The sequence below is a fragment of the Haemaphysalis longicornis genome, unplaced genomic scaffold (assembly GCF_048455015.1).
Source record: "Haemaphysalis longicornis isolate Haplotype H1 unplaced genomic scaffold, Haemaphysalis longicornis Haplotype H1 scaffold_3, whole genome shotgun sequence".
NCBI classification, from domain to species: Eukaryota; Metazoa; Arthropoda; class Arachnida; order Ixodida; family Ixodidae; genus Haemaphysalis; species Haemaphysalis longicornis.
Window position 1 is genome coordinate 230,756,983 of NW_027526335.1, and position 26,010 is coordinate 230,782,992.

Consider the following 26,010-nt stretch of genomic DNA (forward strand, 5'->3'; position numbering starts at 1 on the left):
TGCCAGTTTTATTACAGGCTGCGTACAAATAATGGAGATGTTAAAGGGGTGTTATTTCATTACACAGTTCGCTTCCTTTGCTCAACAGAACACCCTGGCTGCAATGCGAGCGGCCTGCAACGCGGGGAACATGCTTCAATTTGATCTGATTTATCGCACCGACGGAGCAGCACGCGGAGCAGTGCGCAGCAAGTGGACATCAGCGCGACATTGCTACGTGAGAGGAAAAAGAAGTGACTGGGCCGTCTGCCTCCCATGCTCGTCAGAAACTTGTGACGTCACTTCGCACGCGACCCGGCGAGCTGCGATTGGGCGCTGGCACGTTCACGAAGTGATACACGTAGCCAGAGCTACAGGCATAACTGCTGCTCAGAAAGGCACTCTTACAAAAAGAAAAAAAGAAAGAAAGAGCCGAAAATAAAGCCCACAATCACAACAGAAGCCGCTATCGGGTCCTTTAGTATGGAAAGCGGCCATCAATGTTCCGCCGCATTGCAAGGCCTCACACCTTCCAGCAGCTCAGCTCCAGTGGCGGGACAGTCAAAACAACGCCTCCTCCAGTCTGTGCCGTGTCACGTGACGTCCGCACAAAACGGTTAGGTCATTACGGGATTCTGTCACACGCCCTCGGGGCTATAAGCACAAGAAACCAAAACTGACAATTTTCTTCAGGCTGGTCAATGTAATTACTTATTGTGCGCTCTAGTATTTAAAGTGCTGTTTTGGGTTCTCCAGGTCTTTGAGCACTTATAAAATAAATAAGAAAGGAACACAAAATTTTGTGTCAGTACTCCTTTAAAGAAAGAGGGAAAGCAGCAACTCTCTGGTGGATTCTCTGTGACATCACATAACGATCAACTATGTATAATTAAAAGTAGGAAAGCTTCACCTTGAAAGGTGGAGCGTTTGCCGTAACAGTAAAATTAATAAGTGCACTCTCCACAGTTTCAAGGGTATGTGTGCCAAGTTTCGTTGCAGTCTGATGTTTTAAGTGCATAAAACCATGCAGCAAAGAGTGACAGTGCTCAGAAACCCCAAAATGGAGAAATTCATTTGGAAGTTTTAAACATGTTTCTTAATCACAATGCGCATAAATATTCTCAAAACTGCGTGCAGACAAGGGGAATGTTTAGAAATAAAACTCTTCCCATGCTGTAGGTCCCTTTTCTGTCTACTGCCGCACAGCAACTTTATGATGTACGCATCAGTGTCGCACAGCACTGTTCAGCAGGGATTTATACCCCCTCCCCCCCTCCAACCCCTCTAGAGGACTTCAACATCCCCCCGAAAAGATTCCACAACCAGTAGCACCCTGCCCAGTGATCTATACACACTCCCCCCAAAATCCTAAATAAACCCCCGCTGTCTTAGAACTGTGTATGCTGTCTTCCCTTTCGTTGTTTTCCAATAAGTGTACGCTTTGAAAAGTGCTGAGAAAACCTGTGCTTGTGCCGATCTCATTGCTGTAGCGATTACTGTACTGGCTGTCGGGTCGTTTTTCGTCGCTGTTGTATTCCGGTGCACTTTACGTTGCTTTCCATTATACCTGTGCGTCGTGCGGCCTTTTCCCAACGGGATTCAGCGTGCGAATAATCGAAGGAACAGTAGCAGTACTTTTGCCCCAGAGGCAGCATTGTCAGCGGGAAACTTGACCTAGGACAAAAACGTGCTTTGATTCTACTGCCACAGGCATCCACAGTTGATCAACATTGCAGAGAAGTTAGATTGAGACTAGGCGTACCTGGAGTTGAATGGGCATCAAGTTAAGAGCTGAATCTTGTGAATGATTCATTCCATTCATCCCGGACCCAGGAAGGAAAGATTGCTAATTCCTTTGAAAACAATTTTATTATTTGGTGAATGAGGGGGGTAGGGGGTGCAGTTTCACTAAAGTATTTTCCCCCCAAAAGAAACTCCTTGTCACGTAGCACTCACTGTGGTCAGCATGTTAAGTGGAATTTCTCCTTCCTCTGCTTTCTTTTTTGCCCATTTTCCCTAGGTTCTAGCGAGTAGGTTCTAGCTAGGTTAATCTTTCTTCCTTCCTTCTGATAATAAGCTGATTGATGCATATATATATATATATATATATATATATATATATATATATATATATATATATATATATATATATATATATATATATATATATATATACATATATATATATATATATATATATATATTGGGCCAGCTCACGGCCATTCTAGGTCTAGAAAAATCCCGGGAACTCATTTTTCTCCCTGCTCTCGGGTAGTTCATCTGGGTCACCTTAAATTGTTCCCTCGTCGTTATGCTTCCTTGTTGCGGCATCTCTGCAGGGACTGGCCTGGCGTCGACGAGTTCCAGCAGCGGCGCAAGACAGAAGGCGCCAGGGAGGACCGGACGGGAACACAGACGACGGGAGGACGGTGGGTGTGCATGCTGCTGGCCACACGCCCATTTCCGGGCCTGGCATGCCTGCTTACTCAGCAAGCAGACCTACTCAACGCACACCAGTTGTGAAACTCCTTGTAGGCCTCATGCCGTGAAACCCAGTCCACGGCTGGTCCCCTGTGCTGGGGCCAAACAGGGGGAAGCATGGGGCAAGACAACTAGCCTGCCATCTGTCGGCGAAAGGTTAAAGGGCAATGTAGGCCATTTAGAACGTAAACACTCGCAGTGTGGGACCAGATATAACGCAGCTTTTTCTGACCACCAGTTTGCCTCCCATACAGTTCAATGCAAAAGCATACGGCTTAAAACATCATTGGCCGAAACACAATACCAGTTGTAATGTGGATTTTTTTTTTCTTTTGGTGGGTCCGCTGATTGAGCGGCACAGCTGGGGCATCGTTGTAGGGCCGTGAGAAAAGAAAGACAGTCAGCCATCTGATGCAGCATGCACTTCCTTCTCTCCTCCAACTGAGACACAGAAAAGAAGAAAAAGAAATACCCTGTTTATTCAATTATAAAGCGGTCACGAGTATAAAGGGAGGCTGCAGTTTGAGATGGTAAAAAATTGCCATATATATATATATATATAGATACATATACTGAGCTTCGAATATAAGGCGGGGTATGGCCGAGACTATGGAATTTGGGAAAAAAAACCTCACCTTATATTGAAATAAATATGGTAGGCACCCTCTAGTTTGTGTGTCCTGTTCGAACTCGCGTGAGGTCCACAACTGCCCTTGCTTGACGCACCTTGCAAGATAGCAAGCACCCCCCTCCTTCTATGAGTTACTTCTGCGAGAACTGAGAAGTTAGCGCTCTGTTGTGTGTCCTCTTTCTTGTCCTCGTTCTTTGCGCCATGAATTCGTCAAACACCAACTTGCCCAAGGATCCGTACTCGTGGACATTAAATCCACACTCGTGGTTGTAAGACTGTGCAGTACCGAGGGCTGGACGGAAACCCGTCTGGTCAGGACAACACATGACAATAAAAACTGGCACTGGCCAAGAGTGTTTAAAATCCAAAACGACGTTTCGGCTCCCATACGGGTGCCTTGTACGGGAGCCGAAACGTCTTTTTCGGATTTTAAACATTCTTGGTCAGTGCCAGTTGTTATTGTCACTGCAGGGCTGGATGAAGGGGGAAAAAAAAGAGGCGAAGTAAAGACCGTTCCTCTGTTTTTGAGAGGCCTTCGTTTGAACGAGGATAAACAAAGAACAATTGACAGGTAGCTTGCGATGCGGCTGGATTCACACTTGTTTGGTTTATAGTGTGGATTTTCACGTGTTCTGCGATGTATGTCATAAGTGGTCCACAATAGCATTCAAGTGCTTGCGGCTGCTGCTGTAAGCCGTAGAAGGAAAAGCGTGGGAACATGAGTAAGTGGTGCCTAATGTAATGCTTAAGGGGGGACGCGGCTTTCAACTTCGGAAAAATGACCAAAACATCGTTTTTTTGAAACCCGCATATTCGGCTTCTATGTTTCCTATTCTATGCGTCTGCAAAGTTTTTAGGCTGAAAAGCGTCGCAAAGTGGCATAAAAAAATACTTTTGTCAGGCGCGGTGACAAACTATCAGCGCAAAAGGGCGAAAAAACGGCAATTTTCGGAGCGCTCTATCTCCGCACCGGTGCCACCGGGCGCGGCCATTTTGATATGGTTAGATCGGCCGAGCGATCGTCTTTCCGGTTCTGCTCGTCTCTTTTATCTTCGTTCATTCACAAACGCACAAACGGCAGAAAAGAAACGACGCACAAACGAAGCTAGAAATAGATGCTGAAGCGCTATTGGTCCTCGGTCGGGGCGCGGAACACCGACCCTCCTGATTGGATGTCACGGGCGCAATGCAAGATGGCGGCCGCCTGAGCTGCGTAGCGAGCGGTTTGAGTTCATTTTCGCCGCTTCGCTCGGCCGAGTTTCTGTTCAATCTATGGCATTCAACACGGACGTTATCGCGGTGGGAATGCCGGAGATAACGAGCCAGATTACGGGAAGTTGTGTGGCTCGAAAGGAGGAGGTCATCGAACGCTTCGTGGTGCGCTTGACTCTACCGTCGCCAGACCCCGGAGGGTGACGCGGTGTGCGCGCTTGCAATAGCGGTTCGTGAAGTGAACTTTTGGTCGGGTTTGCGATGTTTACACGCTTAGTTATTGCTGTGTTTTGACTGTGGGCTCGCTAGCCTTGAGAAAGAAACGGTCGACGCGTCAAACGCTGCGGCGCGCACGGCATAGCCGACGCGCATTGGGGCAGCACATGACTGGGCAACCGGTTACGATTGAACGCCAGTAGTTGTAATTAATGCCTGCGTCGTTAGATTTAATCTTAAAAGCGACCTGACCAGCCATATCAGCTGTAATCAAAGTTCGATATGTCGCGGTAAGCGTGCGCTAAGATGCGCGCGAGCCATATCGCCTTTCTTGCGCAACGTTTCCCGTGCACTTGTAATTTTCATGCAAACAGGTTTGAGTTAGTAATATAGGAATAAAAATATGTTCTCTGCATTAAAAATGTACGTTTGTCGCAGCATTTAACAGTGATTTTTTAGTGAAATTATTGATTCCATTGCTCAGGGCATACTGGCTTTGCTGCGAGAAATATTGGATGCCTTGAATGTCAAAAGTAGTAAAAAAATATGCTCTTGCATTGAAGTTGGGAGTTATGCAGAATACTCTACCAAGCTTCAAAGTAGCTCATTTTCATCCTTGTGGTATGCAAACTTTTGGCAATGAACACCTGCACGTATGAGTACTAAGTTGCTGTGCCAGGCAAGATGATAAAACATAAAAAAAAGCCAAAAATGTTCAAATTTAAGTAAAAAAAATGCTTAACTTGTTGCCATGGTGACAACACTGCATAAGGAGGCTGTTCAGTGCGATACAGCCAACCAGCTAACCTACTTTGCATTGAAAGCCCATTGAAACCCATCTCCCCCTTCATTTGATCTGCAAAGTGGGGTATGTACTCTTCACAGAGGAGCTGAAAATGATATTTTCTGGAGAGAGAAAGGCTGTGAAAGGCACTCCAATTTCAAGGCAAGGCATTCCAGAAGCCCCATGTTCAAAAGGACATGAAAGGCTACAACCGTGACGACTTTTGATAAGTGAAACCTATGTTGCAACTTTGGAAGCCGTTTTCTCAAAACAGTTTTTTTTGCCACCTGTGTCGCTTGTACCAGGGATTTCTTTGTGACCGCTGGGTCTATTTTGATTCCGTTTCTTGCATTACATTCCTTGATGAACAGTTCAGGTCGTGACACTCTTGGTTTTCCAGATTTGTTTTTTGTGATTTTTTTATTCACATAATCGTTCACAGTCAACATGCCTATTGCACATTAACCTCTAAAAAAATGAAAACTAAAAAACATTGTGTTGTAAAAAAAAAATTCTAAAACTGTCACGACCTCGTCCATTCATTTGGGAATGCAAAGCACTTCGAACAAATTTTCTATCATGTTTTATAAGCCGCTCAAGCTCGGTACAAGCGGAACAGAAAGAAAATTTAATACATAAAAAAGTTTTCAGAATATTAGCTTGAAATTTTTATGGTGTTATCACGGAAGCATTTACAGTTGCTGTGCCAATTTTCATCAAAATCCACAAAGAAATAAAAAAGTTGATTTTGAAAGCCACGTCCCCCCTTAATTGTTTGGAAGCAAAGCTTTATTTGGTGAGTGTTATTAAAAATCAATGTTTAGCCTTTGCTCCCTGGGCGTCTCACCCTTGTGCTTGCTCCTCAGCTACAATGAAGCAGGGGTACTTGCCCGATCTGGATTCTGAGTGGAGTTTTGCAACTGATGTGTATTGAAGAGGTCTGGTCGTAAAAGGGGTGGCAGGAATGAGAAGGCAGCAGGTGGAAAGGAGGAGAACGGGGGGTTTGGAGACATGGCATCACTCGCCCTGAGCGGCCTGGGCAGGCGGTCTGGCCAAAACCTTCTCGAAATTGCAGGGTGGTTGGGATGGAAGAGAAAAAGCACCTCGCGACAACGAACTCTGCTTCAACGAAATGTTTCCACTTCCCCGTCAGCTGGCCATAGAAGTCGATGCAACAAAGTTCTCGCCTCAACGAACCACTTGCCTGGCTTGCTTTCGCTTCAGCGAAATTTTCTGGCAGCCACATGAAATAGAAATGGTGCTCCGTTTACTTTTTGTTTCACCTGTACGTTCGCTGTCTGCATAAACACGACATGGCTTCTTCGCGTGACTGTTTTTTCTAAAGATTGCATTATGCAGATAATATATGGGGATTTTTTTATTGGTGCCTTAGGGCAGATTTCACCTCAACGAATTCCCGATTCCGCGAAATTTGCCGCACGTCCCGTCAATTTCGTTGTAGCGAGATTCGACTGTACTTGGTGAACCGAGCTGGACACACTTTTATTGGCGGCCACAGGGCATGACGCGGAGGGGTGATTGGATGAGCTTGGAAAGGTGGCTCGGGGTTTTCTCACTGCGCGAGACGAGGCAGGTCTGGCCCCTCACATGTCCCTCTGCCAGTTGAGCCTGCTGCTCCAGCTCTTCATTGGCGTTGCCGAGTCGTGTCGGCTCGGGGGGCAACTTTCGGTGCCAGTGCACGCACCGCAGGCATGGAGCTGACACACCCTGTGCAAGAGCGCAGCTGTGCATTTTATGCGTCCTATTTTTCTGGCATTATAGCCTGCATTTTTTTGTTAGGTTGTAGTGCATGTGTTATTACTAAGGCACTATGCTAGAAGATAACAATATGAGCAGTTAGAATGATCTCCTCTGACTTTTAGACAATACCCCACTTGAAACAGCCTTTCAGCTGTCTGAGAAAAAAAGGTGGCTGCGTTCACTACAAACAGCAGCAATTTGCCTTCTACAAGATCACCACTTTGTTCCCCCTCAGCGGCTGTGCGTCGGGTTTCACACCCAAAGGTTGCTGAAACAGACCAGGCAGCTGTTTTACAATGTCTAGGTGCACGCCAGCAAGTTCAACTAGGGTGTCTGTTCTCCGGGCTTATTTGGTGGCTATGAACTCGGCAGTGATAGGGAGCGGAGCATTGCCCAAATCAAGTCGGAAGTCCTATCCTTAACCCGCTGCTCCTTGCGAGAGATGTGGCGGGGCAAATACTAAGTGCAAGAAGAGCCAGTACGTGCAGTTTCTGAACTGAAAGTTTGGTTAAAATGACACACTTCAGGTTGCAAGGCTCATAACAGATTACGCATGTCCATGTCCATTGCATGTCGCCACTGCCCGATTCGTGTAAATAAAACGCACGGTTGACTGAACACTACTCCTTTTCTGTTTTACTATTCCCGCCTTCTCCTTCAGTGGACAGCAGTTGGTTATGGCTGTTCCAACTTGCAGTATGTCTCGGGCAAAGTAGCTGCGTTGAGAAGGAGATGCCGGCTTGCCTGCATGCTCGGTGATTGTGGTGCACCGCACTTAACCATTAAGCTCGTGCTAAGAAAAATGAAAATGCCCATCTATGGCGCTGAAACTGAAGCCGAAACCAATTTATCCGGCACTTGTTTTGCTCAGTAACACAGCGTAGCTTTCTCTTCCCTGATACAGAAAGTTGTCCCTGAGTATTGGCGAGGAGGTTGCCCTAGAGAGGTCGCAAGGCAAGCTGGGCCGCTCCACCACCAGATGTTCTCCATGTGTGTGGTCTTGAGAATTACGACGCAATACTGAGCCATAGGTTGTCAGGCCGGCCATAGTGGATGGCTAGGAACCTATTTAATCCTCCTTGAGGATTCTTAACCCACATTACGCACATTAGCTTGCTATCGTTTTTCATCTTGCGAGAAAAAAAAGTTTTTATTTGCCTTATATAGTTCTCTGAGATTTCGTTTGTGCATAGTAGGTTTGCTAGAAAAAGCCCCAAATGAAATGGGGGAAACTTTTTGGCTGTGATGTATATTTCACGTGGTATAACTGCAAAAAGCATGATATTTGGAGGCAATTTTGAGTTCTGTGTGATTTGTAAAGTCTCCTGTGTTCCCAAGCGTTCCCAAGCCTAAGCGTTCATGGTCACTTGCAGCAGCACAATTATGGGTACCCGCCGCGGTGGCTCAGTGGCTAAGGCGTTGCGCTGCTGAGCACGAGGTCGCGGGTTCGATTCCCAGCCGCGGCGGCCGCTTTTCTGATGGAGGCGAAAAAGCAAAAGCAAAAAGTTCGAGATTTTGGCGCACGTTAAAGATCCCCAGGTAGACAAAATTAATCCGGAGCTTTCCACTACGGTGCGCCTCTTCGCCTGTGTTGCGTCGGCGCGTTTAACCCTACAATCAATCAATCAATCTAATCTAATCTAATCTAATCTAATCTAATCTAATCAAATCAAATCAAAATACTTACAGAGCAGCCGTTTTGGGTGTCCGAAAACACAAGCCACAGGGGAAGTGATAGCCATGAAATGAGGGAGCAATCTTGGGTTTCGCCTGGCTGTGCCTGGGAAGTTTGGAGCTAGTATTACAACTTCGGAACGAGCGTAGCCTGCCTACGTAGAAGTTGTCTTTGAGACAGGAGGTTTCCAGTCAAGATTGATATCTCCACTACACAAGTCGGGAAAATGGGAGTGTAAAGAAGCTATCCGCCTGATGAGTAATCTGTGTGTCATTGGCTGTTTGCTGACTTTTCAAAGAATGAGCTTCGAAAAACCAAAATATCGATGTCTCACGATTTCGGTGTGCATTAAAGAACCCCAGGTGGTCGCAATTGATCTCTGGAGCCCCTCGCTAGAGTGCACCTCATACCACTGGTGCACTTCGGCTGGTAACACCCCCAAATTGGTATTTCAACCATATTAGCTCGCATAACCAGCACACTTTCTTGCCCCCAAAGACAAATTTTCACGAGTACGGATTTCTGGGCTAGTTGGTGATGCTTTGACGAAAAATTCATAGCGCATAAAAACAAGGACAGAGAAGAGGAGAGACAACATGGAGTTGAAAGTGCGCTCCGTGTTGTCTCTCCTCTTCTCTGTCCTTGTTTTTATGCGCTATGAATTTTTCGACAAATTTTCAATTTTGCTCATGGTGGGAAGCAGGCAATTCCACATTTTTTAACAGTTAAGGTCTTTAGCAAATCGTTGGAGTTTGGTGTCCGCAGTTAAAAATATCGAGAAAATGGCGAGTGCATGAACGCGTCCCTCGCGGCGACCACCCAGCGTCCCTGGCGAATATTCTACGGAACGATTCTGTGGAACGAATATTCTACATTCTCTTGACGAACTGTTCAACGCAACCTGTTATCCTGACTCCTGGCATGACAGTGGGATTGGCGGAAGTCGTCTCCGACATCACAGAGTTAGATATCAGCGCTGACGAAGCAGAGAATATATTCCGCTGCACTACTTTACCGTCTCCCGAGGATATGGAGGAACCAGCGTCCGCCCCTTGCAGTGAAGCTCAGCATGAGACCTTAAACTTGAATGGTATTTCATTCAATGTTGCTTCAACGCTGACACAAGTTCCAACAAGCAAAGGAGCTCCTTGCAGTAAACCTCGCATGCTTTTCCACAAGCAGTACAGGTGTTGGGAACTGTTCCGTTGAGGAACACACAATACCGACCGGAGACGCAAAACCAATCGCACAAGGCGCTCGTCGACCGTCTCCTGTCCAACGCGACATCGTGAAAGCGATGATCAAGGACCTAATTGATGCCAAAAAAATTGCACCATCCAGAAGTCGATAAGTGTCACCGTTGGTACTGGTCACAAAAAGAGATGGCTCGATACGCATTTGTGTCGATTACCGGCGCCTCAATGCAGTCACGGAAGACACAGTCTATCCTATGCGAAGAATCGAAGACGCATTGCAAGCTCTCACTGGTTGCAAATTCTTCTCAGTCATGGACTTGGTTTCAGGCTTTTGCCAGATTCCAATGAACCCTGCCGACACTGAAAAAACTGCATTTGTGACTCAATGGGGACTGTACGAATTTCGTCGTATGCCTTTTGGATTGAAAGGAGCACCCTTCACGTGTCAGCGCGCAGTGGATTCAGTGATTGGAGACCTCAAGTACGACAATGCTCTAGTTTACATGGACGACTGTGTCATCTATAGTAAAACATTTGAGGAACACCTGAGCCACTTGCAAGAAGTCTTCGACCGATTTCGCGAGGCTGGACTTAAGTTCAAACCACAGAAGTGTTTTCTCTTTTGCACATCAATTGTTTACCTTGGACACGTTGTTACAGAAAAGGGAGTTTCTCCAGATCCGACGAAATTGGCAGCTGTGAAGAATTTCCCTCCACCGAGGAATGTCCAAGAAGAGCTTCAGTCATTTTTAGGACTGACGTCGTACTTCAGGAAGTTTATCCCGAACTACAGCGTTCATGCCGCACCTTTGCACACGCTGTTGAAAAAGGACACTCCATTCCAATGGGAAGACCCACAGCAAGATGCTTTTGAAGTACTAAAGGGTCGCCTTTGTGAGCCACCGCTGCTGAAACTATTTTCAGACGATTTGCGGTTAAACGTTCAAGAGCACACGGACGCATTGCGGCTCGGTCTAGGAGCTTTACTTCTACAAGAGGACGAATGTAGCAAGTTACGACCGGTAGTCTACCTGAGCCGTTCTCTCAAAGGCGCTGAAAACAACTACACCTCAACAGAACTCGAAACGTTAGCTGTGAAATGGTCTTTGGAACAACTTCGCCCCTATCTAATGGGACGGAAGTTTCAAGTTGTGACTCACCATCGTGCGCTCTGTTGGGTGATGCGCTACAAAGAGGGAAATCAAAGATTACTCCGTTGGTCTCTTGTCCTGCAAGAGTTCGATTTTCAGGTAATCTACAAATCCAGCAGACTGCACGGTCTTCCTGATTGCTTGTCTACAATCCCTCACTCTGAAGAAAACTCCGACCAAGTTCTTCAAATTTCTTCTGAAGAAGTACGCCAACCGTTGGCAAACTTCGATGCAGCACAATATGCAGACGCTTTCTGCAAAGACATCTTCAGGTTGTTAGCGGGAGAATCCGGTACCAGAAAACAGCAGAAGCGAGCACGTTCTAAGTTTGTCACACACGACGGCCTTCTCTACAAGAGAGATCAGGGCCCGATTCACCAACGCTTTCTGATGTGTCTTCCTGCAAGCAAAAGGGCTGAAGTTGTTAACGAATTTCACAGAGGCAAGTACGGAGCTCACATGGGTATCCGACGCACGTTCGAAGCCATCCGCTTGAACTACTTCTGGCCGAAGATGTGCCAGCAAATCAAAAGTTATGTCAACGATTGCGACCTTTGTCAACGAATGAAGACTTCACCAGTTGCACCACTAGGTCTCTTTCTTGCAGCCGATTGAAGTGCATTCCCCATTCCACACGATTGGTCTCGACATTGTTGGACCATTCAAGTCGTCACGGGGATACAAGTACATTACATTGTACAAGTACATTGTTGCTATCGACTAAACAAAGTTCGTAGAGGCCAAACCGGTCCGCAACATAGAAGCCGTGACTGTTCAGAAATTCATTGAACGTCGCATCATTCTCAAGCATGGCTGTCCAGCGGTAATTATTACCGACCGTGGCACTCGGATGATGGCAAAATCTACGGTAGCATACCTTCAGCACCGTGGAATTCACCATTCTCCTACTACAGCCTATCGCCCAGCTGCGAACGGACTGTGCGAGAGGGCCGTCTACATTCGCGTCTACTGAAGCAAATGATCAGCATGTTGACGGCCAAAGGCGAAAAATGGGCTGATATATTGCCATACGTTGTGTTTTGTTACAACACCGGCTACCAAGACACCATTCGGGAGACGCCCTTTCATCTGGTATGCGGCAGAGATCCACTTTTGCCTCTCGATGTCAGCTTCAATCGCAAAGAACTTGCCACGCTCCGGGAATCATCAGATTACGCCGCGCTAGTACGTGAGCGACTGAACGAAGCTCGGACATTGGCATAAAAAAACATCAAACTGGCGCAAGAACAGCAGAAGACCTACTTCGGCAAGAGCCGCAAGGATACCAGGTTTGAAAAAGACCAGCTGGTGCTCCTAAAGGTACCTTCCGTCAGCATCAAAGCTCAGCAGAAGTTCACAGGTCCTCATCGAATTGTGTCTCGTCTTTCTCCAGTGAACTATGAGATTGAACTCATGGACGGTTCGTGCCGCGAAATAGTTCACGTGGAAAAGTTGAAGCCATACTTGTCGCCCATTGCAGAGTTTTTGCAGCCGTGTTGTGACTCTCAAAACTAAGTGTTTCCGGTCTACAGCCCGCATAAATGTCGGGACGACATTTTTCAGAACCCTGGAATGTGGCATGGCACACTGTGTTTATATAATGTACGTGCTTTTCGACGCATTTACGCACGACTGTGGCTCTCTCCCTCTTCTCGTTCTCACGCCGACGCTCCGACACCCGATGCCGTGCCTGTGGCCGCAGGGTGCTCGCCCCTCGTGTGCTTGGAACGAGAAATAAACAGTTCTTGTCTGACTGTGGAAGCGTTGAGTCGTGTCTCCCGACGGCTGCTCTGCGCCGTCACACCGTTTATCCAGCCTCACACGGACGTAGCTTGCGCTCCAACACGGACAGTATGGTGATGTTAGTCTCACTGCACTTCTTGACTTGGGCAGAGTTCACTGGCACCTTTTTGAGCTGCATCTGTGCGGGGAATTAAATCTGGAAAAGGGAAACATTTGCTTTAGGCACAGCAAAATGTGTTCTAGGCAGAGAGCAAATTTATAGTGGCTACAAGAAGAATGGGGAACCTTCATCACCATCACTGAAATGGCAAAGCGGTTTCAGTTTAAGTAGTAAACGAAACTGTCTGCCAGGCTTGGCCACACTTTATGGGAAGCGGCATGTTCTACTCGCTGTGTACAAAAGCAGTCTTCTGGAGAGGTCAAGTTCTACTAAACATCTTGACTGCTTGTGTGTGCAAGTAAGAGTGAGCGTGAGCTTTCTGCCATGCCGGTCAGATAAGGCAAATAATGTAGCCGCAGAAATTTGTTTAAGATAAAAAGTTGTGTGCTGGCTCTGAAGTTTCTCTTTGGTACTTGCATGGTGATTGTGAGTGCTGCCTTGCCTTTTTTTAAGGTGAAAGCTGTAAGTGCTCTATCTTGCAAAAAAACTGTCGTTGTAGTAGAAGTTGTTCCGAAACGTGTGATCCGATGGGATTTGAATGCTGTGCCCACAGTGGCAGCGCAAAGAGCTACCACTGCGCCATCTCCACAAGTTGCTAGTAGTAGAAACAAAGTTGTTGTCGTCGTTGTTCTCTTCTTCGTGCCACATAGTACCCACTTGGGGGTTTGGCCAAAAATTGGGAGCTTTGACCACTTCACAAAACTTGCAAAAGTATGAATTACAACATAAAAGTTGTAGGACAATGCGTGCCGCAACCCGAATGTGCTGCCACGTGAGTAGAGCGGGTACCCGGATTGTAGAGAGGCTGTGGTGTGTGTTACCAGTCTGCTTGTCGACGTCATTTGTGTCGCAAGACGAAAGAGCGAAAGTGAAGAGAGGGACGCATACACGGTGTGACGGGAAGGAAGCCGTCGGAGTAGTTTGCGTCGGAAGACAAAGAAACTAAGCGAAGACAGAGAGGCAGATACAGGGTAGCAAAGAAGTTGTTAATAAGTATTGCCAGGCTTTCACCTTCATCGCACGTGAGGACACTTGAGTGCCTCGAGGGGCAGTTTTGTCGCCTCAAACCTCCTAGCACAGCCTTGTTGTGACCTGGGTGCCGATTCCAAGCCTGCCTGGTATCACATCCAGTGATGGGAGGGCGACAGTTCTCATCCACACAACTTTGCAGCGCCCTCCCAAAACGTCCTCCCCAATTGAGGGGAGTCATCGTGGCCAGTTGGTTCGTTTCCCAGGTGAGGCAAAAGTGCCTGGACACCAAAATAAAAATTATTGGGGCGCTTCTTACGTGTTTTGAAGACGAAATCCTCACGATGCTTATTAGCAACTTGTTTACCCTTGCATTATATTGACCACGAAGCTGTTTAGCAAATGGTAATTTTTCGTTTCCGCAGTTAAAAATGCCAAGAAAGGGCCGAGCGTGAGCGCGGGCCTCGTGACGGCCGCTCAGCGTCCCCCGCGCACGTTTGTCAAGCCAAGCATGCCCATTCGAGGGGATTAACCAGAGGCGCTCGTGTGTGCGTGCCTCCCTGCGGCCGCCCAGAGCTCCGGGTGCAAGTTTCTCAAGCCAAGCACTTAGGGGGATTGGCGAAGATTGGGGAAAGAAAAAAAAGGGTAACTCCAGAATTCGCCATAATTGTGCCAAAACTCGCGCGGAACGAGAAAGACGCATAATGGCGTACAGGCCCTCCAAGTTGATGTCCAACAATTATCGCTTCCAAAAAAATGAAAGAAGCTCACACTCATAGCAATCCTGATGAAATAAAGGTCGTTGCGGCAGCAGCGAAGAAACAAATCCACTGCAATCATGGACTTAAAACATTCGTGAAGGTTGTGTACAGCTTCACTACCTTCAAGTCTTGCACGTTAGTGTGCGTTTCCTTCATTTTTTTTTTTTTTCCGTCTCTGGTTTATTCCTTTTAAAGGATGAGGCACACCCAATTGTACAACTTTTATGCCTCCAATTCGTAGTTTTTGAATTTCCAGAAGTAGGCTTATTAGTTCTCAAAGCTACCAATTCCTGGTCAATCCCCCAAGCAGATTTGTGCCACGAAGGAAGCAACAACAGCAGCTTTTGTTCCACCGCTGGCAACAGGCAATGTGCTATTGTGCATTCTCGGGTTCCATTCCCGCCGGATCGCGCGTTTTCTCTCTCATTTACTCTTTGCAGTGGCGGCCACTTCCTTGACTTTCTCACAGCAGTGCAGCAGTGGTGCTTTTTCGTGGAATGGGGCACTTAAAGGGGCCATGCAGCAAGACACAAGTTCAGTTCATTCGAAAGATTGCCTCGTTAGAATCATACTGACACCACTTCGCACGCTTCACTCACATAAGCTGTATAATTAGGAAAAAAGGGAATGGCCATGTGGCCCACTAGCTCATTCCCCACACTAGAACCTATGATGTCATGTGCCAGTTCTGCGAATGGCTGAGGCCAGTTAAAGCAAACGCAAGTTACGCAGGGCTTATAAGCTTGCCAAACGAGCTATTTGTGCTTGAGTGTAATTCATTTTATTCATTCTATAGATGTAAAAATGATGGGATAAACAATGAAAGCTACAAAAGTACACGTAAACATAGAAATACCGATGTGCAATGCTGTTGGTGCTGCACGCACAATGCTTGTTACAGCTGCATAGCAGTGCGGTGCTTTGGAGTTGTCTAACATGACAGTGGCTGTTTGTTGAGCATACCCCATGTTTCACAAAATGATTACTACATACCATAACAAAACAAGCCATGTGCAAATATGGTCATAAACAAAGCAGAGGTGGACAATGGTGCAGCGCAGTATTGTGATGCCATCTAGGAGGACTGATGGCAAACAAGGCTCCGCCGTCAGCTTCCAACTAAACAGTGCACTTGAAGTTTGCTTGAAGACCTGTCCTTTGACGTCATTGCAGACGTCACGAAAACGCACGATTTGGCAGAAAGGTCAAACTTCTAACTTAAATTGAATTATTTTTCAGTGAATAAAGCATTGTTTGCTGCTGGACAAGCACTGGGGGCACTATAAAACGCCAAATCTTTCGTATAAAACAAGCTCGTATTTTCTCTGCATGGCCCCTTTATTAAGGCTTTTGCCTTTAAAGAAAAGGGCTTCTGTGACGGCGCACTGGTTTGCCGTACTGGTTCATCCTGCCATCTGCACGGCCTCTCAGTTGCAGTTGCATCCTTGGTGGATGGGCTGAGCTCTTCCTCCCCCTCCCTCGCAGAGGTGTTCCGGCTGGATGGATTCGAGGACGACGAGGCAGCGTTCCCGTCCTCGGAGGAGGAGGAGGAAGAGGGGGACTCCGATGGTGAGCTCTTTTTTTCTTTAGGGCGTTTTATTAAAGGCGGTTTGTCTGTGATTCGATTCAGCCTCCCGGCCAAAGTGAAACAAGCTATGCAAGTCTTATATACCCGCAGCCAAATCTAAACGTCTAAGTCTGGTGGCCATGTTCATACTTGCAACATTGTTGAACACGAACGACATTATGTAAATGTAAGGCAGAGAATCAGCACATAAGTGATACTTGCAGCCCCATGTATGCTTGGTTTTGCTATAGCTACATCAACTGCAAAAAAAAAAATTCTCCGTCACCTGCGGTTGCCCGCACTACTATAGCTCCTGGCAGCATTTTAAGAAATCAAATGGCAGCAGTAATGACAGGTTCCACTAAATAGGTTGCACAGCCCTAGAGAATAGTGAAGTTGTGTTTGCTTGGAAAGTATTCGCAGAGCCGTAGAAAAGAGTGAAAAGTGAAGTGAAGAGTAACGGCGAAGAAATTTATGTTTGTTTGTTCAATTGCAATGGCGGAAATGCAGCTGCGCAGTTAGATTGCCAAACAGAAACCAGGGTGAACGGCCGAGTCTCATGGGAACCATGTGGGAGACATTCCAGCACGAAACAGGCTGCTTGTGGTCGCATACAAGTGGCTCTCGTAGCAGTCGCTGGGCTTTTGAAATGTCGGATCGCGTCTGGTTGGGCCGTGTGTTCCATGGCAGTGTCCGTGAGGCATGGCTGTTCTCTGCAGTTCGTGCAAGTTGTCGTCGGGCAGGAAGGGGGAGGAGGCTCATTTTAAGGAGAAGAAAGCGTGCAAAACTATGGCGAGAGACGGGATGGGTGCAGACTCACAACTGAGTTTTATTAAGAAGACGAACGGGTATATATACAGTGTGGACCATTTATAACGTAACCGCTTATAGTGCGGGACCGGATGGAACGCGGGTTTTCGTGACCACCGGTTTGCCTCCCATAGAACTCAATGCATAAGCATACCGCTTAAGATGCGGTTGGCCGAAGCACAATACCGTTTATAGTGCGGTTTTTCGGCGGGTCTGCTCATCAACCGGCGCAGCTGGGGCATCGTTTTAGGGTAGCAAAAGAAAAAAAGAAATGATGAAATCGGCCATCTGACGCAGCGCGCACCCCTTGCTCTCCTCTAACTTCGACACAGAAGCAAGAAATAGGCACCCTTTAGTTCGCGCGTACGTGATAACCACAGCTGCCCTTGCTTGATGCACCTCGGAAGATAGCGACCGGCTCCCCGTCCGCGCGTGGCAAGTTGTTTCTATTAATCGTGAACCGCATAGCCCGTTTTCGCACACGAATTGTGCACGTCGGCGTTGCGCGTGCGTTTTTTTCATGCTCGCGTCTACGATTCCGCGCTCGCGGAGGCTTCTTCGTGGGACAGTGGGAGGAGCCTGACGACTTGCACCAATGGAAAGACGCGCACTTAATGGCGGGAGATTCGAAGCGCTCCAAGCCGGCTAGCCGCGCCAGAGGTGTTTACGCTAAAGTCCCTCGATCAGATGAAGGGACTTTAGTTTAGGCTTACCGCCGCGGTATTTTTTGATGGGCGCTTTCACAAGCAGCATGGATGGCAGTTTATATTCCACTTTGCGGTCACATTATCAGCTCTTTTCTTGCATGAGCATCTTCGCTTGCGCCTCGTGTGGCATTTCACCGAGCGGTTGGATGTGGTCGCTGGAGCTGCCTGCACCGCTTCACGGCCAGTGCCGACGCCATGTTGCCACCTCTTACCGCGCCGCACACATTACGTCAGTTGTATCCCCGCCGGCGTCGCCGCGCCTGCGGCGTGCGCTGCACGTTTTCGCGAGAAATCGCTCCATGCGGTTCACGCTTTAGAACGTTGTGCAGATAAGCCACCGCTCTACCCAAACAAGCGATCCGCGCGAAGATTTCCACCACCAGTATGTTGCGCTGATAAGCAGCCGCCTTCGGCATCGTGAACGCAAGGTGGGGTAAAAAAAAATCCCGCTGGCCTTTCTTATCATGTCCTGCGGCATCTTCATAGACGCAAAAAACGCAGCCATGGTCTTTCAAAACACAAACACAACGGAAGTTAAAGCCGCACTCGCCGTTTGTAAGACCGCGCTTTTGCAATGTGTGAGACCCGGCAGCAGCGGCTGATGTTAAAAAATAATACGAAATAAAGACCCTTCCTTCGTTTTTAGGCGCTGTGCGTTTGGGTGATAAAAAATTTAGGATGACTTGAGAGGTACGTGGCGATTTGGTTGAATTCGCGCACGTTTTGGTTATAGTGCGATACCCAGGGTGTCTAGCGACCGGGAAAACCGGGAAAAGTCAGGGAATTTTGCGCCACCGGGAAAAGTCAGGGAATTGTCAGGGAATTTTTCAATCAAGTAGTACCAGTCAGGGAAAACCACGTCGGGGCCTGCCCACAGTTTCAGAATAGGGGAAACCAGTGTTGGGGGCCCCCAAGAAGTTACCGAACGCAACACGTTCGCGCGCGACGAAAACGTAAACTGCATGAAACGTTTTCTGGTTTTTCTGCAAGCAAAAACGCGCCGCGCACGCCTGAGGCGCGCTGACGCCGCCGCGAAAACCACCTGCGCGGTGCGCGCCGAGCGGCAGGCGCCGGCAACATGGCGGCTGCACCCTGCACCGGCCGCGGAGTAGTGCGGTAGCTCCAACGACCGCTTCTAACCGCTCTTTAAAATGCTACTCAAGGCACAAACGCACTTGCTTGTGCAGGAAAGGAGCCACGCACGAAATCGTCGACGCGACCGTGAAAATCCCCCGCACGAATCGCGCGCAGAAACTCGCCGTGCGGTTCACGCAGCTCACAGCTGGCTTAGGTTGCTGCTTGCACTTGTGCAGAGGGGCGATGTAGGTGGTGCCCAAATCGCACGCACAACGCGCTTTTTTTTTTTTTTCCAGCGAATTTCAAGAGTCAGCGCTTTTTTGAAGAGCTAATCTTGAAAGAACTTCATTCTTATGACATCGGAAGCCAGAATTACCTAATCAAAAAGGAACATGAAGTGGTTTTCTGCTCGCGAAAATGCGCCGCGCACGTCACAGACGCTCTGACGCTGCCGCGGAACCGCCTGCACGCTGCGCGCGGTGCCGCCGGCAGCGGAAACATGGCGGCGGCTTCGACCGCGAACTGGTGACGGGAGATCGAGCGACCGCTTCTAAGCGCTCTCTAAAATGCCACACAAGGCACGCACGAAGTTACTTGTGAAGTAAAGGAGCTTATAATGTGGGCGAAAACGGTACTATGAAACATCATCCGCGCCGTTAGTGTTAGCGCCCATGCAATACCTGCCGGGGTTACGTAAGCCTAAACATCTCTTGCGAGGCCATCCGGCTGTCTTGAGAGCTTCAAAACTGCCACCATGAGGCGTGCGGCTCTCCATTGGCGGAAGTCGGCAGGCTCCTCCCACTTCCTCGCGCGACGCGCGTCATTTTCTGAGCGAGGCAGAAGCTGCCGCGCGCGCGAATCGTCGACGCGGGCGTGAAAAAACCGCACGCGCAACGCCGACGCGCCCGAGTCGCGTGCAAAAACGCACCATGCGGTTCACGTTGCATGTCGAGCCAGGACAATAAACAAAAAAAAAAAAAGCAAAAAGTGCTCGCTGAAGCGCAACTTGAAGCTTCTATCCCGCAAGATGAAATAAACTCTCTGAAGCCGTAACAGAAGGCAAGCAAACCTCAAACTGAAGTTAATGTGTTTTGTATATACTTTTTATATGCTTCATAGACCATTTCCACAGAATGGCGCCTGTTGTATAAGTCAGGGAATTTCGTTTAAAATGGTCATGGAAAACATGGAAAAGTCAGGGAAATTGAATTAGGCAATTTGCTAGACACCCTGGATACCGCTTATAGTGCGGATTTTCGCGGCTCCCGCGGCATACGTTGTAAGCGGTCTACACTGTATATACTTCTTCTGGCACATGCACACAAGGCCGGCAGTTTTAACAGTGCATCATTTTGTCCAAGAATTTGTACCTATTCCCGTGCAAAGTAACTTGGGCTTTCTAACTTAACTGACGTGGTTCTTGTGTTTGAACTAGGCCTTCATTGGCTTGCGGGCGACTTGTTACCGGCTTCTGGCCCGCACTTTTGTTTTACTGAAAAACTGGCTGTTCTGTGCACATGTGTAAGAAGCGGTATGTATTCCATTTTTGGGGGTAAAATTTAGTTGTGAGCTTGTGCCTGTTAATCAATCAATCAATCAATCAATTGATTTTTGTTGCACTACAAAGAGTACACAAAACACTGTTTGGACCCATAGCAGCCAGCGGCCAGAAAAGGGTCCAATGAAATGACTCATATTAATTGCAGGGAACCATTAGTCAAAATTATACCAATCAGTACATTTAGCTTGCAGGAAACATGCAAAAACAGTCATAGTCACTAGAACTGATCCACAACAAAAAAGCAGTAGCATGTAGAATTTATACAGGCAATGAAGCAATGTAAATTGCTTAAATACCACGAATGATATCAGATCACTCAGGTTGCAAAGAAAAAAAGAGTGGCCGTGAGCCTCATGTGCTCATGTAAGTAAGGGCCTTGAATATGACCCTTCTGATGTTGGCAGTATTGTCATTCATATGGCTTTTTCGGTAGTGGTCTTGGTAGTGTTGGCCTATCACAGGGGTGAGACAGCTGCGCATATTGCGCAGTTTTGAAACAAATTTGCTTTCCTGCGCCAGGCTGCTCCAAAAGCTTGAAAATGGCAAAACTTGCGCCAAACTGCTCCAAAACAGTCTGAGAGCCAAGGATTTTAATGCTCCCATCAGTTTCGGCGGGAAAAAATGCATAAAATTGTCCCCGAGATATATTTTTTTCGAAAGTCACAATGTCAGGCTGCACATGTTATATTCTGAGTTTTTAAAGTCTTCCCATCAAAAACCATTGCAAAGTCCTGTAGAAAAAATACTGATGTGTACTGAGGCGACAAACTACTTGTGTAAGTTGATGAAAAAACGGGAAGTTTTGGAGCGCCGTGTCTCCGGTACGAAAGTAGAAAAAACTGCGCGTAAAAGACAGGACCGTGACAAGTAGACAGGACAAGCGCAGTCCTGTCTACTTGTCACGGTAGACAGGACACTGCGCTTGTCCTGTCTACTTGTCACGGTCCTGTCTTTTACGCGCAGTTTTTTCTACTTTCATGATGCTGCACCAACTAGCCCAACAACATGCTGTACTAAGCTCCGATACGACACCACTGGGCGCAGCTGTCTTGGTGTGGCGAAGATTGGAAAACATGGCCGCAGGGTGAAGCAGTTGCTCGTGGTTCAGGCAGAGCGCTCTTCACCGATGTCTACCGTGGTTTTGGTTATGGGGTGGCTGGGTTTACATTTACGTAGTCGTTTGATCTGTTATGGGAAGTTGCGCGACTTGAAAGACAGGAGTTCATCCAAAACAGCGTGGTGCCCGCGAATTCGCCGGGTTTTGGCCTTGAGTGTGAGGCACGGTGCATGCTTGAAGTGAAATTTCGGACTCATTGCGGTGTTATAAAATGCACAGGGAGCTTGCGAGCAGTGGGAATGGGTGATAGACACTGCAGAAGTGACGGCGCAGGCTACATCGCCGTAAAATGTTCAAGCCGTGTCCAATAGCGGGGTGGGCACGTTAGTAATAATGGTTCATCTATCTGAATTGAGATTTAATGCCAAGAGGGAGGTGGCTAAACATACCAACGTTACTAAAATTACGATCCTAGTGAACAAGCACCTTCGGGATTGAACTGGGAGGGCTGGTGGGGTGCGACGACTGCGACGTTGCTTTGCGCAACTTTTGCCATGGCTCAGCACTTGTGTGTAAAGCCCAGTCTGGGATCACAAAAATAGTAATTTCCACATTCACATGGCAATAAAAATGCCTTACGATTGCTTAGTTTTCAATTCGATATTCTGAACGGCGCTCCACGCTATCTGTGCACAGAGCCTAAGAATTTAAAAATGGTTTGTAAGAAGGCAGGGCAGTTCGTACCTTGTGATACTCCGGTGGAAAAAGCTTCATTGAAAGGCTGTGCAAGTGTTATGTACGTTCAAAACCAATTAAAAAGTGCACTTTTCTGCACTGGGTTGCAAAAAATTTGATTTTCTATGTTCCTAAGGTGTCATAATAAAGTCGCTCTGCTCCAAATCGAGGTTCTTCTGCTCCAAAATCGAGATATCGCTGCTCTAAAAACTGCTCCCAAATCTGATTCAGCTGTCTCACCCCTGCCTATCGTTGTGTGGATATGCGTCACATGTGGAGGGGCATCGGTGTGGAGCTGCCGATATTGGGACACATGAATCAGATGGGCTGCCATGATCGTCCCTCCTGTCCCTTCCAAAGTGCCAACCATAGTCCCTGCCAACCATAGCCCTGAACACAAGCAAGCATGCCGCAGCGGAGGTGTTTCCTTTGCGCAGCGGAGGGGGCGGGGGGCGTGAGCAGCGGCAGCAGCAGCAGTGCCCTGGACGAGCCCCCCGTGCGCCACATTGCCTACTCCCTGCCCGTGGACATGCCTGGCTGGCGCCTCAGGGACGACGACCGGCACCAGCAGCAGCAGGCACGTCTCCTGTGGATGACACTCGCTTTCTTGTCCGACAGATATTTGTCTTAACAAAACAGAAAAAATGCCAGGCATTTTTCAAAACCTAGTTACAACTGGAACAGGTTGGTATTTAAAGGCAACAAACCTTCAGGATGGCTCCTGCGACGCTATGAAGCACGTCACAAACTCGTACGCATGAGTCTTCTTACATTGGCTGTGCTCCTGTTGTATGGCCCGCACTCCATCCAGGGTTCGCACAGGTCCTTGAAAACCCTTGAATTTAGAAGTGTCAATTTCAAGGCCTGGAAAGTCCTGGAATTTTTAAATGGTCCTTGAATACCCTTGATTTTTGCGGACAGAATCAATGGCCCTGCCTTTTCACAAGAATTTAAAGTGTTTGTCATGGATTTTAGGTGTTAACAAATGTAAAGAAACATTGTAACAACCAAGTTTCAGTGTATTGCGGGAAATTACAAGTTTGGTGGATTTTCATTATTACAAGGCAACCTTGGGAGCAGGCACTTGTCAGTCTAATCCATATCAATACAATCCAGTTAAAGCCAGCTTCTGTTCTCTATCTTGCGTCTTCCATCTAGTCTGTGCCTCATACGCTCGAGTCTACGTTTGCTTTTACGTGCAAATGGTGGACGTGCACATAGTTCATCCTGCCTTGAAGCGACACTTGCTGATTCAATTTCAGCTGATACTCTTGCTGACAAAGCAGGAGATGCAGGCAACATTGACGAAGTTTTGAAATCAAACAGCCTCGGCAAACACAAAGGAAAACGAAAAACCTCTAAATACCAGCCATAAAATAAAAAATAAAGCTGGGGGAGCATTTGCGAACCCGTTAGCACCTATCTAAATGTGCACCAATGGGCTTAGGCATTGTGCCATAAAAAACTTTTGTATTGTGTTGGAGAAGTTATAAATAATCCCAGATAAAACGTTAGATGGGGACCTTGAAAATGTGTTTTCTGGTCCTTGAAAGTCCTTGAAAACCCTTGAATTTTTGCTTTTGAAGCCTGTACGAACCCTGTCCATCTTTTCATTCACTCGTGATAGTATTACTACTAATACTACAGTGTAGACCATTTATAACGTAACCGCTTATACGCCTCGAGCGCGGCCTGTAGGGGCGCCACTGAAATCCGCCTAGCGGCCTGTTTCGAAAGCAGGTGCGGGAGTCCGCGCCCCGCTCCCCAGTGCCGCCGCTGCTTTTGCGGCACGTTCACGACTGAGATTTACCGTTTGTGGCCGTTGGAAATTCATGTTTGTGTGGAGCAGTCACTCTGTTCGCAAATGGGGTGTGTTTACGAGGGTGTAAATGTTTCCGACGCGACCTTAGTGTGGTATTTTCGGTCTGTATAAGCGCCAGGTGTGTGTCACAGGCCAGCGTCGCGGAACCGGCGTATGATGGAGCCGATTGTAGTTACACTGACCTGAATTTACTAGCCGTGTCTCCGTAACCACCGGTTCCTCAGATGTACATGCTACGGCTATACACTACGATTTAAATCTGTTTTGTGCACTTACATAATCAGTGGAGCACTCATACCTGACAACATAAGTTACGTTTGCCAATATTATACCTCAGATATTGATCACCACCATTTACAAGCCAGTCTGTGTTAATTGTGGGAATATTCAACAAAAGTACGATGGACAATGCATAATTATACTCGGGGATCAGCACGCGAAAGAGTCGTCTTGTCGTGAGGTGCGCGCACGCAGACCATCTGCTACATATATATCCTCTGCGAGCAGCGCGGAGACGGGCTTACAATATAATCCGCGTCCGCAACTAAATGCTTCTTCGAAATATCGTCATATGGCACAGGAAGCCTGCAGAATAAACCAGAAACTGAAATCAGAGGGCCTTATCACATACCTCACTCTTCCAACGACACATTTCATCGCTTGTTGAACAGCCTACCCTGTATACTTCCAAAACTGCGTCCGCCGTACGATGAGCTCTTCGTTGAAGTAGAAAAACAAAAGGAAAGTGAACGCGAGATTTTTGTGTGGGATTACTAAAACGTTAATTGCTTGATTCCGTTCCGCATTTGTACACGGCGTCCCCCTCCTCACCCACCCACCCCCCCCACTGATTTCTCGCGAAATAGCAGTGCATTTCGCGTATAGTTGGTCTAGTGAAACCTACCTGGCTTAAAGGAGCCATGAAGGGAAAATGCAAGTTGGTTTTATTCGAAAGATTTCGTGTTTTATAGTGCCCCCAGCGCTTGTCCGGATACAAACGGTGCTTTATTCACTGAGAAATTAAACAATTTAGGTTAAAATTTTGATTTTCCCGCTCAATCGTGCGTTTTCGTGGTCCCAAGTGACATCACGGGAACCGACCGCTCTGCAGCCTAGAGTACCTTCATTCACGCATCCGCCGTACAGGGTAGAGACACGTATATGCTGGCGCCGCCATTTTCGGTTGCTCGCTCGCCGCCGAAGCAAGTCATTGTGTCAAAACCGCGCTAAAATTATCGCCGCAACGCGGTTTACTGAAGAAGTTTGAATCATATTGTCTGTTTCACGTTGCTAGGTCTCGTGGGAAACGAGAAGAATAACGCGTTGAGCCCGTTGGCCCAATTGCGGCGGCACGGGACCGTTCAAAGGTTGTCTCCACCCTGTACAGCGGTGTTGGTTTGTTCCCGCGTTTCTTTACGTTCCGTAACGTAGATGGCGCCACCATACCGTGGCAAGCGTTTGGTTTGTTTTTGCCCGCATTTAAACCTGGCTTGTTTTTGTTCTGGGAGAAAATATTCGTTCCCTGAAACAGTGCTCGCTCGACAAATGGGGTCACGTAAGACACCGTTGCTTGCGTCAATCGGCCAGTGTCGTCTGAGACAACCCCAAGCCCCGTAGTGCTGTGCAGCTGGCTAAACCAAGCATGCTGTGCGCAGTACGAACAGCAGAACGCATCAGTACTTCTATGTTTACATGTGCTTTCGTAACTTCCACTGTTTGTCCCATCATTCTTAATGCTTTGTAAAGAATGTGCCCTAAATTTAAGCGCAAATCGCTCGTTCGTCTAGTTTGTAAGCTCTACCTAATTTTCGTCTGCTTCTGCCAGCCTCCGCCAATCGCAGAGCTTAGCTCATGTGACATCATAGGTTCAGTTGCGGGAAATGAGCTGGTGGGTCGCATGACCATTCCCGTTTTTCCTAATTATGTAGCTTATTTGAGCGAAGTTTACGTTAAAA

At 47.5% G+C, this 26,010-nt stretch overlaps 1 protein-coding gene across 10 annotated transcripts in view; it reads left to right on the forward strand.

Moving 5' to 3' along the window:
- Pras40 (Proline-rich Akt substrate 40 kDa) overlaps nucleotides 1-26,010 on the forward strand; it is a 68,763-nt gene that overhangs the window by 27,636 nt on the left and 15,117 nt on the right. For 6 of the 10 annotated variants that reach the window (XR_013323757.1, XR_013323758.1, XM_077705149.1 and 3 more), the window contains exons 7-9: nucleotides 2,319-2,408; nucleotides 16,205-16,288; nucleotides 22,671-22,810. Coding sequence is in view for 8 of the 10 variants with exons in the window: in XM_077705149.1 (XP_077561275.1) it covers nucleotides 2,319-2,408; nucleotides 16,205-16,288; nucleotides 22,671-22,810 (314 nt within the window). In the remaining 2 variants the exon portion in view is untranslated. The remainder of the gene's footprint in view (nucleotides 1-2,318; nucleotides 2,409-16,204; nucleotides 16,289-22,670; nucleotides 22,811-26,010) is intronic. The other 4 variants (XM_077705153.1, XM_077705154.1, XM_077705155.1 and 1 more) reach the window with 1 other exon arrangement.